Here is a 16,297-nt window from a genome sequence, read left to right as displayed (position 1 = left end):
TTTCAAATTTTATATCAAATAGATTATGATTATATAGTGATTTTTAAATTTTAAAAAATATCAAATTTTGGAAAAAAAAAAAATCTTAATGTTAACTTTCTAAAAGGGTACTAGTATGGTAAAATTTGGAGGCTAATTTTGACAAATTTAGCAAATAGAAATTAGACCCAAAAATTCCTTTTAAAATAATATAATTATAATTTCTCCGATTCCTATATATTCTCAACAGCGTCATCGGTATTCGCGGCGAGGTTCCGGGCGAATGGTGATGCAAAAACGATCTTCTTCCGCCGAAAACTTCTGTTTGTAGAATCATCATCGTTTTCACAATTTTGAATGAATTGAGAATTTCAAGAATCTTTCAACGATATTGTTGTTGAAGTTCTTCGTTTCTTCGAGACGACTGATTTCAAGGGGACGCCGACGGGGATTTCGGTAATGTGCGTTGTAGAAAGAAAGAAAGAAAGTATTTTAGTGTTTGTTGATGCTGTTTTGAATTTGTTTCTATATATCGGTTTTTCTTCTCTGAGGTCCGGGATTCTTGTTTTAGTTTCTATCTTGTTTTGATCTGGTTTCTCAACCGTAATCTCCCCCCCTTACGAATCTTCAAGATTCGTAATAACTTATTCCCATATATATATACACACATAATTCCGTTTTGGCTGCATGTGTTCGTTTGTGCATTTCTGATTCGGCATTCATCGAATACAGAACAGATCGATTTCCGAGGGTTCTTTCTTGATTTCCTGAAATAATAATACATCAGAGGAGGTTTCTTCTTTGATTCTCACCTGAAAGAACGGGTGAGAAGAATAGAAATGTGCAAGATAGAGGGAAATCGGAGGAAGGTCAATGAACCAACGGTGATGGAATTGAAAACACTAGGAGAAAGCAAGGTTGATAAACTGAAGAGTTCGATGGTCTCGTCAGGGTCGAGAGTGCGGCCGTGGTTAATCCGTTTAACAACGACTGTTTTGCTCTGGACTTGCATTGTTCAATTGATTTCTTTAATGGAGTTTTGGGGGCCTGGGGTCTTGAAAGGATGGCCCTCTTGTTTTTCCCATCAATCTGTGGCTGCTGCTGTTTCTGGAGTTCAGGAAAATCCTCTTTCAGTTCCACCCAAGATTGTATTTCCTCCTAAACGTGAGTTTTGTTTGTTCTTTCCCTTAGTTTTGGTTTCAATTTTCGTTTGTGAAAGATTTGATTGAATTGGAAATCACTGAAAACGATCTTGACATCAGTTTTAATCCTCTTGTTTTTTTTGGTTGGGAATCAAGATTGATTTGTTACTTGGCATTTCTCTTTTTAATATTAATTTAGTTGGAGCAATCGTGTGGAATTGTTTCATTTCATTATTAGATTAGAGATACACAGAAGGGTTATTGTCGATTTTTATATAATTATTTACCTTTTTTAGTCTTTACTTATTTCCATGGGATGTTGAACTGTGATTCTTATATCTGAAATTTTAATTTCTCCCTCAGGATATTACAAGAACAATGGCTACTTGATGGTGTCCTGCAATGGAGGGCTTAACCAAATGAGAGCAGCGGTGAGTGATTTCAATAGTTCAGTGTGCATAATACTGTCTCTCTCAAAATCTGAAAAAAAGACTGAATTTTTAATTATGCTATACTTTAATAACTCTACCCATCCACTCCCCCTTTTCCTTTTCTGTATGTTGTGTAGATATGTGACATGGTTGCAATTGCAAAATATTTGAATGTAACTCTTATAGTACCTGAACTTGATAAGACCTCATTCTGGAATGATCCCAGGTGCGTGATTTTTCTTTCCAATTTCCTTCATCTTGGGTGAGAGAAAATTTCATATGATTAGTTAAAATGAACTTATATTGATGTTTCAGTGAATTTCAAGATATATTTGATGTGGAACATTTCATTGGATCATTGAGAGATCAAGTACGCATCATAAGAGAGTTGCCTGACGGGCTTAAGAAGAGAATGGAACAGCGAAAGGCTTACACAATGCCACCTATTAGTTGGTCTGACATTTCATACTATCATAATCAGGTTAGTTTTCTTTATGTTCTTCAGATGTTGATGCAATGGAATATAACATTTAGATACTCTTGTATCCTGACATATCAATGTTATTTCCAAACAGGTATTCTAAATAACTATTAGGACCTCCCTCTGGATTTTATGTAGTTTTGTTTATCTTTGTTACATAATTCTGAAAACTCTCTCCCCCTCTCTCCAATTCTAGATTCTTCCGCTGATTCAGAAGCATAAAGTTTTACATCTGAACAGAACTGATGCCCGACTTGCCAACAATGAGCAACCAATGGAGATACAGAAGCTGAGATGTCGAGTAAACTATAGTGCTCTGAGATTCACCTCAGCGATAGAGGAGTTGGGGAAAAGGGTTGTCAAGCTGCTTAGGAAAAATGGCCCTTTCCTAGTACTTCATCTTAGGTATGAGATGGATATGCTGGCTTTTTCTGGCTGTACTCAAGGTTGTAACAGTGAAGAAATAGAAGATTTGACAAGAATGAGGTGATGCTTATTTATTTATATTTCAATCATTTGGCATTAAGATTTTTGGAAAATTCTCTTCACACTTCATATATGCAGATATGCATATCCATGGTGGAAAGAGAAAGTAATAGACTCTGAACAGAAAAGGAAGGATGGATTGTGCCCCTTGACCCCAGAAGAAACTGCACTTACACTGAGGGCGCTGGACATTGATCCTAATTTTCAGATTTATATTGCAGCTGGTGAAATCTATGGAGGAAAAAGGAGGATGGAGAGTCTTGCAAAGGCTTATCCAAAACTGGTTTGTAGATTAGTTAATGCAACAGGTTCTGTATCCCCATTAACATTATGTCCTCCTGCCCTTACAAGCTGTCTTTGGTTTTGGTTACGTAGGTCAAGAAGGAGACATTGCTGAAACCTTCTGATCTCAGGTTCTTTCAGAATCACTCATCCCAGATGGCTGCTTTAGATTACCTTGTCTCGTTGGAAAGTGATATATTTGTTCCTACATATGATGGGAATATGGCTAAAGTTGTTGAAGGTCATCGCAGGTACCTAGTGATTTACATTCATTTGCTTATCTACTGCATATGGTTAAGTCATTTGCTTATCGAGCTGTTGTTTGATTGCTGATTCTCACTTTCCAAATGATGTTAACTGGTATGTAATTACTTATGTAGATACCTTGGATTTAAGAAGACCATATTGTTGGACAGAAGGATACTTTTCAATTTGATAGATCAATACAATAGTGAAAAGCTAAGCTGGGAGGAGTTCTCCTTGGCTGTAAAAGAAGCCCATGCAGACCGGATGGGGAAACCAACTAAACGAACTGTGATCCACGGAAAACCTAAAGAAGAGGATTATTTCTATGCGAACCCTGAAGAATGTTTGCCACCGTCGGAGGACGAAAAATGGGCTATTTCTTCTCCAATGCTAAAGAGAATAATTTGAGTTTTGAATGTTGAGACTGTGACACATTTCAGTACATGGAGAGGTTGAACTAATGGGATCGATCAAGAATTTCAAGGTCAACAGATTTGCATATAGAAAAGCCAGAGTATATAAAGAAGCCAATTGGAGGGACGCTTATTTTCTTTGGAACATGGTTGTATATACACAGCTGAGAGCAGCAGCACCATCAAACTGAGTAGGAGATGCACAGTTAATACACAGATGGATTTGGTATGAATTGTAGAATGGAATTTCTCCACAGTTCATTGCCTCACTCCCATTCATAGCCTCAGTCTTCATATTTTAGGAGGGGAGGAGCTTAGGGAGTGAAAGATTGTTTATTTTACTCCTTCTCCCAATAAAAGCAACAGTGTTAAGTTCATATTTTATGTATTTAGCAAAGTTCGTCTCACTTTCTTCCTTCTGATATGTTCTTTTTGCCTGTAAGACATAGCAGGCAATCATAATGGCAAATTTATTCATTGATTTTTATATCTATTCGCAATTGATGATCATTATTTTGTTCTAAGATCCCTTCTTCTTCTTCTTCTTCTTCTACTTCTTCTTGGTTAGGAACTTGTCCTGATTGCCATCTGTGTTCTGATCAAATCATGTGAAATTATTCATTGCAGCAATATCATATCTAAGCTTAACAAGAAAGCTAATGAATGGAATAATAGAATTAGATTAAAGGGTTTGCAGATTTGTTTGAGATTTTTGCAGCTTTGTGGATGGAACATAATAAGGGAGTGGAATAAGAGTGCACATGGACTTCAAAGCTGGCAAACTCTGTTAACATGGGAAACATAGGTTGAATTCTAATTGTCTCAAATATTATCATCAAGAGTAGAGGGGAAGTGGATGCTCATCATTTTTTTTAAGATATGCTTTTGGATTACGACTAAATAAATTAAATAACAAAGATGGGAGTATACCGTAGTTTGATGCTTCTTTAAGTTATAGCGGCGGAGAATTAATCTTTGCTAGAAGAAAGAAAATGTTTATAGAGAGCAACGTTGAGATCCATAAAATGAGGAAAAATAGAGTCGTGCCAGGAAAGTATACAAATTTTTAATAAATAACTTAAAATATAATTAATCCATGCTAATTGATTCAATATAATTATTAAAGTTGCGTAATGATTTCATTTAGCTTTGTAATTATCACACATTTCCGAATTTAGAATTTCTGGCGAAATTTTCTAATCTTCTTCGAGCTTATTGAAAATATGTTACACGATCACAAGGTTTCTAGAGTACTGTTAGCTAAATTATAAAAATACTACTCAACTTACCCTTTATTTCCTTGTACTTTTAAAAGTTGTAATGCCTAATGTTACCCAATCTTTCCTAGTGATGTTTCATAAATCTTTCAAAAAAGAATCTTTTAAATTTGGTGTAGTTGCAAGTCCAAAATTTTTGGAGATATAGCAATGCAAAAGAATTTGTAAATATTATTATATACTTAATTATTAGTCATAAAAGTGCTATCAATTATCCTTTAAAATTTTGACCTAGAATGGTGCGGTGCTCCAACTAGAATGATAGAACGATTCAAATTCTAGTGGGAGGTCAATGATAGTATTTCAACTTTTGGTTTTAACCAAAATTATAAAAGTAATGTAGCTAGTGTTTAGTTGAAGAGCAAACTATACATGTTTTGTTATTTTGATTCATTCCCAGAAATAAGCGCAGAGTTTATGACAAGAGTGGGCAATGAGACACACTTTACAAAAAGCCTTTACATCTAAAACTGCCTCTAAATATTAAGGAAAGCTTAACTTCTAAAGCATAGCTACATCTTCACCATATTAAAATGGGGAATGCCCAAAAAAATTAAATTAAAACTAGAAATTGAACTATCCTAATGTACAATCAATCTGGGTCAGATGCATTTCCCCAATAATTGGAAGGCCATAAACTAACCCCTCAGGGAAGAAATGGAACGTAAAAATGAAATGATAACAAATTGAATTGACAGGAGAAGAATACTTGTTATGTCATCTTTCTTTCATGTCTTTTGCTTCTTTCTGAATGCCTGCTCCATGTCCTCTCCAGCTACAACTCTCGAACCAACAATCCCTCTCTCACTTGGGCAAGCTGAATCATCCTATGAAATAACAAAGAAAACAATAAAAATTGGGGGAAATATTGGTACAACGAGGAAAAGGACATGCCAAAGTGAACATAGCTCAACTGGCGTATAGATGTGTAACACCCCAGACACAAGATTTGGTTCAGGGTTTGGAATTCGGATTCTTAGTACTTAATGGCCCCGACATTCCCCTCCATCCCTTGCAAACTAACAACATCATTCAAGACAAGCAAGGATGACATTACTAGGTCGTAAGGATGCAAAAGAATGTTGAGACTATTAGGTACCGAATCCAGATTCTGAATCTTAGGTACGTGGCGTTACAAGATGTAGTGACCAAAAGGTCTGTGATTTAAATCCCCATACCTCTATTGTACTAAAAAAAAATAAAATAAATAAACTAGAAAAATTGACATTTATTATGTAGTAGTATTAGCAGTTCTTGTTTACCACAATAGCAGGCCTCGGAACGGTTTCTCTGTAATTTGTCCTCTTTCCAAGTTCTATTTGCACAGCGACGCTGGCCTGTGACATATCAACTCCAGAACTCTGTAGCGCTTGTGTGAGAATTTTTAACAACCTGCTCATCAACAAACCAAATCTCAAATTGTTTACTATTTGCCTCTTCCAACAATTAACTTTGCTCCAATAAGAGCTACTTACTAATACTACAATGTCAATCTTGAAAAACGCTAAATTTATTGTTTGACTGAATGAAAACTGAAGATCGTTAATATTATAATTTACCATATCATACTCACCCTTGAGAATATGCTCCTGAGATGCTAATTCTGCCACCTTCAATGCTCTGCTCAGGTTCTTTCAGCTTGTTATCAACAGAAGCAATATTGGTAGTACATGATCTCGTCTCGCATGATAGTGGTTGCATTTCACATGGTTTATTGTCTGCTTTATATGCTACTTGAGAACGGAGTTTAGTTTTTGCACCTTCACTTATGACAGGCATGAAATGGTGTGGGTCCAAGATTGAATAAGATGTTCCTTTGTTGGTTGTTCCAGGATGTTGATCCGCTTCCCGGAAGGTGGTGGAAGTACTAACTTCAGATTCTAGTGGGTTGTGCGAACACCTAGGAAACGCAGGGGAGTGACATATATTTTTCTCGTCAGACCCAGCAAATATAAACACAGGGCCGCTCTTTGCTATTTGAGAACGATCGATGTAACATTGTGCTAGATCGCAATTGTTTCTCTGCACGACAGAGGATCAGAGGGTTTCCTGATTAGGTAGCTAATACAATTAACTTTAGTGGAACAAGAACAAAAGATCAAAATTTTTATAAGAGGAATATATGGAGAGAGAAAGTTTGTAATGAATATTTACACAGGGGATCAATTTCGCTGGTTCATGATACCATCCTTGCGGTGGTGAGCTTTCAAACTTGCCAACCTTTTCTTGTAAAAATTGAATGTACTCGATAACCTGGAAACATGTTCAGAAATCAATCTACTGCACATTATAAGCAAAAGAGAAGTGAAGTATCATCTAGTGACATGCAAATTTACCTCTAACAAGAATGATGCCTTGTCTCTCTTCTGATCACTACGGGGAATAAGTTCTCTCAGCTTCTGAAACCTGCATGCAACTTTTCAACTTCAAACTTCTAGAGTGATTGTTAAATGAATTGCTTTCTATAAGGAAAGATATACACGCTTTGAAGAAGGTACTGTCTGCCACTGAATTAACATATATTTATGGAATCTTGCCTATCATTAATTTTGCTCCTTCGACGCTGTTCTGTTGCAGAATGTTTGGACCTCGGCGTGTTAGCCTTCTGATCAGAGCATTTTCCACCGACATTTATCTTCAAGTCACCTGTAAATCCGAGGTTTTTAGAAAGATGAATACTTGAGAAGAGTTTTCTGGGGAAAATTCTTCAAAGTTATTAAAAAATGGGTAAAATTCAATTTTCCCCGCTAAACTTGTCACATTATATCAATTTTATCTATAAACTTATTTAGTTTAATATGATTCCATTTTCACTAACTTTAAAACAGACAGTAGTGTAAAAAACTCCATAAAGTCACTATTTTCAATAGTATCAAAATTTATTATAAAAAAAATTGAATTTGATAAGTCCACAAATTAACTACTGTGGTAACTTTGCCCAAGCTCACAAATTTCATTTTTCTTTAAAATCTTATCAATTTTATACCATATGTATTTTATACTTCATTAAAAGCATATCAAAATACATTTTTTCCAATGATTTTTCATACGAAAACTTAGAATAGAAATTGCAGTGCGATTGGATGAATTAATAGTTCAGGGTAAAAATGGATTGTTTTCCAAAAAAGAAACAAAAAAGCTCCAACGTTTCTGATCAACTTTCCTTAAATTTGGCCTATTGCTTCGCTATTTATAATAGTAGTCAAAAGAAATCTGCGGGTAATGGGTATAACGAACAGAAATCATGAAGGAAATGGACCTTTATAGGCAGTGGATGGCGATGATTCTTTCTTAATAACAAATGCTTTGCCATCGTCTAGTTCCTCTTCCATGGAGGAAACATTGGCTGTGGACTTTAATATCTCACTGAAGCTCCGGTTCTGCTGACCTGAAGGCCTGTACGTAAATTTTAAGGAAGTCCAGTCTCAATATTTATATACGGAAACCAAAACAATAATGTAAAAGTTTTGAAAAGTTAGAAACGAGAGAAGTGGCTGACTGAGAGGGGGAGAGAGAGCTGAAGTTGCTGCGATGGATGCTTGATGATGATTGTATTGGCTGCTCTGTTGAAACGGCCCATTGCTCAATCTTTGCCGGTGGTTCTGCTAGAAAGAACAGAAGATCCGTTCAGTGGGAAATTAACATAATCGAAAAGCTCAAATGATAAGGGAAAAATATGAACTAATACCAAAACTCTGTATTAGAATTCTTATGCATGCAAGCAAAACAAGCAAAAAAGTTGACAAGAGAAAGCACACAGATGCACGCGCAGATGGGTTCTTACTGACTGTTTTAACACCAAGAAAGAACCAATGTTAAGAAGTCAATAGGGACCCCAGCAACATTAGAAACTAGAAAGTCCACGAGGACTCTGTTGACTTATTTTTTAGTCAAATATTATTCCTCTGTGAACATGGCCTATGGTACGGTAGCAAATGTCGTGTGTGATCCAGCTGTATATTAGAACTGAGATTGTAACGATAAAAACTTTACCCCTTAAGCCAGGTTTGTCACCCAAATTCTCCTTCCTTGTCTTTCCCTTAACTGCAGATTCTTCCCACAATGTGAAACCATTTCCAGACAAAGAGCTACAACGGGAGTTGTCATCACTTTTGTCAGTATTGCTCGCCTGAGGGACTGGAAATACCGATCCTTCTGCCTTTGGAACCCTCTGGTTGAAATAAGAAATGTGGCTAATACTGTAAGTCCCAATTCCACCTGGTAATAGACGCTCGGCAGGAGAATTATGTGCTAGAGTTTCCAAGGCTGGCGCTGCTCGTTCTGCAGTGGACACATTGATTGTTTTCTCTTCCTTAGCACATGTCTTCCCAATCCGTTCCAACGGCCGGAGAAAATCATGCGTTTTAAGAAACCCTCCTGTTCTCATAGAAATAGAAAATATATTGTAATAAGCTAATCCAAATTCAGCCTCAAAATGGGATTAAAAAACTTCGAGACTAAATTCCCTGTTCATGTTTAACTATTCTCTTTTTTCCATTGGAGAGAGGTAACCCACTAATATGACAATCATTGCTTATAAAGAATTGGAAAAACAACTGTCCCAAAAAACAAGAACAAGCTGAATGCATAAATTTCAAAGTCCCCACATTAAAAGAGCACTTCATAATGACGATTCCGTAATCGATACGCATGGTAGGGGAGCAGTAAGTATCAACAGTATAAAGATATATCCACATGGCAAAGCTAGAGAGATTCGCTTTATTTATTATGGAATTTATTCAGAAGCATATGCACATCTCAAAAGGAAAAAGAAGGAAAAGAATTGCAATTTTTAAGGGGTACCGCAAGGGAGGCTGAATTTGCATCCCTTATCCTGAAATGTGCGATAGGTCAAGTCATTTGTCGACACATGAGCTGAAAAGCGGGTCCCCATCGATAAGAGCGCGCACCAATCTGGTGGCGCTAATTTGCTACCTGCCGACCCTTTCCTTTTCCTTTTTGGAATTCAGTGACCCTATTCTATCGCCTATTCTGTTCTAATTTAATTCAAGCCCTACTTTTACTTTACTTCCTGTTCCCAGATCAATGATTTAATTCAAGGTCACGTGCACGAACAACCATAATTTTTATTTCGTTTTCAAACAAAAACAATTTAATAAATAAATAAATACCTAAAACAGAAGACGTGGCTTTACTTTAGAATAGAAATTCTAAAGAACATAAAAGTCCCATTGATTTTGGATCTAAACTGTATATTACATCATTAATAATAGGAAGAAACATAGTTTATGGAAATCAAAATTTGAGTTGGATTTGCTAACTTTAATCTGCGAGGTTTACCTTGAAAGGACTGGGATGGATCTTGTTGATGAGCAGTTGAATGACTATAGAGTGACAGAAAGTCATGCGTTGGTTTCCGTCCTGTACACAAGAGCTTTCAGATTAAGATTAACATTAACATTGACATTAACATTCAATTTCTGTAAACTTAAGTTCAGAAATATTAAATTGGACAGAAATTGAAATTAATCGAAAAATAACCTTCAGTTCCTAGTGGACGGGGAGGTTGAGGAAGCTCCATCGCTAATTATAATCAATGCGAATTCCTCGAGTTCAAAAGCGTTCCCAAAAAAGTTCAATTCTCAGTGATTTACTCTAGAATTAAGTATGGAGATCGAAAAATTCTCCAGCAATGAATCGCTCAGAACCTGAATTCCTGCAAAAGCTTACGGATCGGGGAATTTACGCCTTGGTATGAAGATCTGAAAGGCTCATTCAGTTAACGTTTTCAGTAATCGGAGTGGAAGATTGTGATTGTTCCTTCAGAAAAAACATCTTTCTCATTCTGAAGAAAGCAATTGTTGAATTCTAGCTACAAGAACAGTAGAAGAACAAGATGAATTGTACAGTAGAACAAATTCAAGAAACAAAACCATACAGAGACAATAAGAAATGAAGAATTTGATGAATAAGCAGAGAGTAGAGAGCAGTACCAGCATGAATCGGATGAGAAAGTGATCGTTTCTTGTGAATTTAGAAGAATTTTGGGTGGAAACAGAGAAATTATGGGAACTGAAAAGCAGAAATGAAAATTTGAAAAATAAAATAGAAATGGAGAGAAAGAGTTGGGAAAATGGAGAAGAAGAAGAATCTGCTTCGAATTGCCGCTTACAAACAAAACATTGTGTTTTTTCTTTCTTTTCTTTGGGGTTCCAACTTCTCTTTTTTCAAAAACTGAAAATCCCAAAAATTAAATAATAATTGTAATTGAAAAAACAAGCGTTAGTGGTGGATTCAGCATCTTTATTTATACTCTCTCTTTTTCTCTTATTTATTTTTTTTCTAATTAAAGAAGAAAAATTTTAGCACAGAGAAATAATATAAAATTATTTATAGAAATAATAAAAGAATGATAGATACTGATAGACTTCAATCATATACTTCTACTAATTTCTATTATTGATAGACACTGATAGACTTTTATCCGCTTCTATAAAAGAATATTAAATTTTTGCTTATTCTGTGTTAATAGTTTCCTTTATGTTTCTATTCTTTGAAAGTTTTCTTTAAAAAAAACTTTCAAGTTTTTTTTATTTTATTTCTAACCTTTCAAGTTTTATGTGTAGTTTTCATTAGGTCTTAAATTTAAATATTTATACTTTTACCAACGGATTTTTGTTAAGGCTTATCTTAATTTCTGACATTAAGTTTTAGTTAATAAATTTACAATAATTAAGATGGTAACTTTTAAAATTAATTTTAGTAGTAAAAGAAAATGCCATGACTGAAAACTATATATTTAGTAAAAAGTTAAAGTTGAAAATATGAAATTTGACATCTGGAAATAAATGGAAACCAACTTAAAATTGTAATATTTTAAAATTTAAAGGGTAAATAAAAAAAAAAAACTAAAGGAATGATGAGGTAACATTTTTAAAATCTTGAAATTAAATAAAAACTAAATAAAAAAATTGTGGACCAAAAAGTTATTTTTTCCTGCTTTTTGGTTCTTTGGTTTTCGTCGTTTTCCGTTCGGTGAGACTACGCCGTTTAATTAACGGCGTCGCTGTCCACGAGCTTTAATTTAAATTCATTTATATATATATATAATGCCTCGGGGCGTCAATCCCGATTTATTTTTCAAATATTTTCGGCAATCCCAACTTGTCGAAATTCTTATTTGAAATTTGTTACAATAATAATAATGTTTTGTGGAGTCCAATTTTTTTATTGCCTCCAAGCTGTAAGCCACAATATTATAACTTTGAAACTAATTTTGAATTTTAGGTAAGTTTGTATTTTTTTTTTCGCGTGGACACAATTTACAATTTAAGAAGTATTTGATCTATCAACTTTACCAAATCGATATTAAATAATTCAATTTCATCCATTTTAATAATGTACAATATTAGAGTTTGTATATTAATCAAGAACTTCATATTTCCTTCTTTCTCTCCCTCCCTTCGTTTAATGTTTCTAATGATTTCATTTGTCAGTCACTGTCGACTACTAGTTCTAATGATAATCCTTGTTAGTGACATGTTTCAACGTCCAACTCCATGTAATTACCACAATCCATCAACCAATTTCGACAATCATTTTTGACAATTAACCATCTCTATCAATCATCTTCAACGCCTGACTCTAAGAACCTATAACCCAACTGATCATATTAACTCCAAATTTTGTAATTCGACTCAAAGCAAAACACCAAATAATCCGTGAAAGACATTTTAAACATTTTTTAAAAAAAATCAAAATCTATAAGACAATAGCATTTTTACTTTTAAATATTATCACACACAAATATCCAAGTTTGGAAATTAAACCTATTCAAATGAGTTGAAAATCATAGTTGTTCTTTGTTCTTTAGAATCTTTTCATATAAATATTGCTAACAATGTTTTATTTATCCTATTTATATGTCAATATAAGAATAGGTCAATTCACATAAGTACATATCTTCGATTTAGTAATAAAAAAATTTAAATTAAAAAAGTAACAATAATAAGTTACTATTTGTTATATTTGTCCTCCTATTATAAATACCATAGAAAATAGATGCCCATGCTTAGTGTTTATTGACCATGTGACGTCCCCATTTTTTCAAAGTGTTGTCTATATATTTTGTAAATACTCATTATTAGTGTCCATGTAATCTTTAAATTACCTATAAATAGTGAAATTTGGTGGGTTTTGAATGGCACACATTGGGCAAATTCCAAAAAGTTTGGAAAAAGTAGAGAAATCCATAATTTGTTATTTTATTTACTTTTATTGTTTATTTTATTTTATATATTATATATACTATGTTTAATTTATTTATTTCATATATTTATATTTTATTTATTTATTTTAATATTATATTTTATTGACATCTATGTTCCCGTTGTGCTCCTCGAATTCACAACCGTTATCAGCAACTTTTGTCGTTTTTTTCACTAAAGATAGGTTCTAAAGTTATGTCGGTTTTTCCGTCTTCATTATAATGAATTTAATGTTATTTTGCATATTTAACATCTATTAAATTTCTAACATAAACGCAATATATTATAATAGTGTTGCCATGAAAAATCTTACAAAATTAGAATTTGTCGCCCTTGATATTAATGGCAATAATTATTTTTCATGGGTGTTTGATGCTCAAATCCACCTGGATGCTATGAATCTTGAAGAGACTATTAAAGAAGAAAATACAACATCCAATCAGAACAAAGCAAAAGCTGTGGTTTTCCTTCGTCATCATCTCCACGAGGGATTGAAAATTGAGTATCTTACAATAAAAAATCCTCATATCTTGTGGAAAAACTTGAAAGAGATGTATGGTCATAAAAAAAACAATTATTCTTCCTAAAGCTCGTTATGAGTGGATGCACTTGAGGCTACAAGATTTCAAATCAATAAGTGATTACAACTCCGCATTATTTAAAATCAGTTCGAAATTATTATTATGCGGAGAGAAAATTACTAATGTTAATATGTTAGAGAAGACATTTTCTACATTTCATGTCTCGAATATGCTCCTGTAGTATCAATATCGAGAGAAAGGTGTTAAACAGTATTTTGAATTAATTTCATGTCTTCTCATTGTCGAACAAAATAATGAGTTATTGATGAAAATTCATGAATCTCGACCAATCAGAACGACATCATTCCCTGAAATGAATGCTGTAAATTTTAAATTATCGTGGTCGAGGTCGTAACTGTGATAGAGGAAGAAATAATTATTATTTTTGTGGTGGTTGTTCTAATCATTCAAATTTCAAAAGATTGACACAAAATGATGATCACAAAGGAAAAACCCCATAAAATAAGAGTCCAAAAAGTGTTGAAAATAAATGCTTTCAATGCGGAATGACTGGACATTGGTCATGTACCTGTCGTACGTCAATACATTTAGTTGATCTCTATCAAGCCTCCTTGAAGGAAAAATAGAAAAATGTGGAATCAAATTTTGCATACTAGTGATATATTTGACCCATCTCATATGAAAATTTTGGATAATGACATATTTGACCCATCCCATATGACTCATCCCAAAGTCAATACAATATCAGGTCTTCTAAACTTAATTGAAGGGTTTGGAAAAGCAGATATTATTTTGTCTAGAGGAACAAAATTTACAATTGACAATGCATTGTTCTCTAGTCAATCAAAAAGAAATCTACTTAGTTTTAAAGATATACGTTGCAATGGTTATCTTTTTGAGACTGATAGTAAGAATAATGTACAATATCTATATATCATATTTGTAGGATCTAAAGGCAACATTAGAGGGGTGAATAGGATTGACTACCAATTTTTAAAAAATAATTTTATCTTTAAACAATGCTCAATAAAGTTAACCCACTAATTTGATTAAAGAAAATTTATGCAAGACAAAACTTAAATCATGCAAGCTATGATAACTTCAAATTTAAAGACAATTTAATCAATGATAAATTTAAATAACACACTAGAAATTAAATATGTAATTAGGAAAGATTAAAAAAATAATCTAAGACAAGAAACAAAAAATTGAAAACAAGAAATAAAAGAGAGAAAGGAAGAGAAAACACCGGGAATTATAAGTGGTTCAGCAAATTGCCTACTCCACTTTCCAAGACTCCTTCTTGGGTATTTCACTAAGTGATCCTCTTGCGGGTGAGGACCAAACTGACACACAACCCTCTTTTCTAAAGAGAAACCCAAGATCTTTTTTACTGGTTCAGGATCAACCCAATTTCTTTTTCTCACAACCCAAGGTGTACCCACACCTTAATACAATTCCCAAAAATTAAAAGAAAACCTCACAATATTACCTCTTGAAGGCTAAATAAATAAGTTGAGCACTAAAAAAAACTCACAAAAATAACTCTAAGCCAATTTAGGAGCAAGGAGGACAAGAATTTGAGAGTATAGAGAATTGAGAGCTTAAGACTTGATAGCTTTTGGTGTGTGTATGAAGAGTAAAATCAAGTCGAATTTATAGGCGAGGGGGATAAATTTTGGCCATTGGATATGATTGCAAATGAAGGGTGGAGATTGAATAAAAATAGAAAAGGAAAGGATTTGTAATTAAGAGAGGAATTTTGTAAGATTAGAATTATTGAGATTTGGAGAATAAAAAGGATTTGAAGGATGACAATTTAGGAAGGAAATCAAATTTGAAAAGACTGAAATTTAGTGAGAATTTGGAGAAATTTGGATCAGGAAATTAAAGGAAAATAAGAATGAAAATAAAAAAAAAATAGCCGGATGAAATGAGCACCACGTGCATAGGGGAGAGGATTTAGCATCACGCGCCGCATTCTGTGAAGAAACCGCAGGCACGTGCGGTGCACGCGCGTGTCCGCATGTGAAGCTGGGTGACCGCCACTTGTCATTATCTCATTCGTCCACGGTGGTCACGTCACTGCCACATCAGCAAAAAGTGACCGGTTGGAGCGCCACGTCATCTGCCACGTTAGATTTCCTCTCCAATTTTCTTTTGCTTATAACTTTCTCGCTTAAACTCCGATTTGAGCAATTCAAATTGCGTTGGAATCGTCTTTCCGAGCTCTACAAGATAGTGACTCTGAAACACTGAAAATATTAGTACAAAAAATCTAAGTCTATTATCATTAAAATACTTAGTTTGATTGAAGCCCTAAAGCTAACAATATCTACTATCTCAAATGAAAAACGTATACTAGAAGAGTTGTCTGCTTTATCTTCTGGATTATATTATACTCATATACGAGTAATTGATACATATGCAACAGTCAACCTGAAGTTCATGAATCCAAACGTATTTACAATTTAATATGGCTGATTGGGTCATCTAGGATCTATAATGATGAAGTGAATTATTGAGAATTCAAATGGACATCCATTGAAGAGCCAGAAGATTCTTCAATCTAATGAATTATCATGTGATGCTTGCTCTCAAGGAAAATTGATAATTAGACCATCACCAGCTAAAGTGGGGATTTAATCACCTGCATTTTTAGAATGAATTCATGGTGATATATGTGGATTTATTAATCCACCAAATGGATCATTTAGATATTTTATGGTATTAATAGACGCATCTAGCAGATGGTCACATGTGTGCTTATTATCAAGTCGAAATCTTACA

The 16,297-nt window shown here is 34.0% G+C and overlaps 2 protein-coding genes across 6 annotated transcripts; one reads left to right on the top strand and one right to left on the bottom strand.

Moving 5' to 3' along the window:
• Nucleotides 1-218: 218 nt before the first annotated feature.
• LOC120082944 (rhamnogalacturonan I rhamnosyltransferase 1-like) lies at nt 219-3,984 on the top strand. Of its 4 annotated transcripts, none has more exons than XM_039038382.1 (9): nt 219-435; nt 717-1,143; nt 1,485-1,552; nt 1,690-1,778; nt 1,868-2,033; nt 2,230-2,519; nt 2,598-2,802; nt 2,895-3,052; nt 3,182-3,984. In XM_039038382.1, the coding sequence occupies exons 2-9, from the start codon at nt 819-821 to the stop codon at nt 3,453-3,455; spliced, it is 1,575 nt and encodes a 524-aa protein (XP_038894310.1). In that variant the 5' UTR covers nt 219-435; nt 717-818; the 3' UTR covers nt 3,456-3,984. The 4 variants fall into 4 exon arrangements, with proteins under 4 accessions (XP_038894310.1, XP_038894307.1, XP_038894308.1 ...); XM_039038379.1 differs by having other exon boundaries at nt 712-1,143; XM_039038380.1 differs by having other exon boundaries at nt 219-440.
• A 1,102-nt stretch (nt 3,985-5,086) lies between these two features.
• Nucleotides 5,087-10,967, bottom strand: LOC120082942 (transcription factor BIM1-like). Of its 2 annotated transcripts, none has more exons than XM_039038376.1 (12): nt 10,692-10,967; nt 10,240-10,570; nt 10,039-10,119; nt 8,731-9,114; nt 8,237-8,339; nt 7,997-8,133; nt 7,275-7,383; nt 7,074-7,143; nt 6,892-6,990; nt 6,311-6,759; nt 6,000-6,129; nt 5,087-5,564 (listed from the first exon to the last, which is right to left on the bottom strand). In XM_039038376.1, exons 2-12 carry the CDS (start codon nt 10,277-10,279, stop codon nt 5,466-5,468), a joined length of 1,701 nt encoding a protein of 566 aa, XP_038894304.1. In that variant the 5' UTR covers nt 10,280-10,570; nt 10,692-10,967; the 3' UTR covers nt 5,087-5,465. The 2 variants fall into 2 exon arrangements, with proteins under 2 accessions (XP_038894304.1, XP_038894305.1); XM_039038377.1 differs by having other exon boundaries at nt 10,240-10,566.
• Nucleotides 10,968-16,297: the final 5,330 nt, after the last annotated feature.

The sequence above is a fragment of the Benincasa hispida genome, chromosome 8, assembly GCF_009727055.1.
Source record: "Benincasa hispida cultivar B227 chromosome 8, ASM972705v1, whole genome shotgun sequence".
Taxonomy (NCBI): Eukaryota; Viridiplantae; Streptophyta; class Magnoliopsida; order Cucurbitales; family Cucurbitaceae; genus Benincasa; species Benincasa hispida.
Note: the sequence above shows the minus strand (reverse complement) of the source record. Positions and strands in the feature narration are given on the sequence as shown.

Coding starts and splice junctions, on each gene's coding strand:
- LOC120082944 (XM_039038382.1), top strand. CDS start 819: ATGTGCAAGATAGAGGGAAATCGGAGGAAGGTCAATGAACCAACGGTG. Junction 1,144..1,484: donor GATTGTATTTCCTCCTAAAC/GTGAGTTTTGTT, acceptor TTTCTCCCTCAG/GATATTACAAGAACAATGGC. Junction 3,053..3,181: donor GTTGTTGAAGGTCATCGCAG/GTACCTAGTGAT, acceptor TTACTTATGTAG/ATACCTTGGATTTAAGAAGA.
- LOC120082942 (XM_039038376.1), bottom strand. CDS start 10,279: ATGGAGCTTCCTCAACCTCCCCGTCCACTAGGAACTGAAG. Junction 8,134..8,236: donor AGCTCTCTCTCCCCCTCTCA/GTCAGCCACTTC, acceptor ATTTACGTACAG/GCCTTCAGGTCAGCAGAACC. Junction 7,384..7,996: donor GCCATCCACTGCCTATAAAG/GTCCATTTCCTT, acceptor TCGGATTTACAG/GTGACTTGAAGATAAATGTC.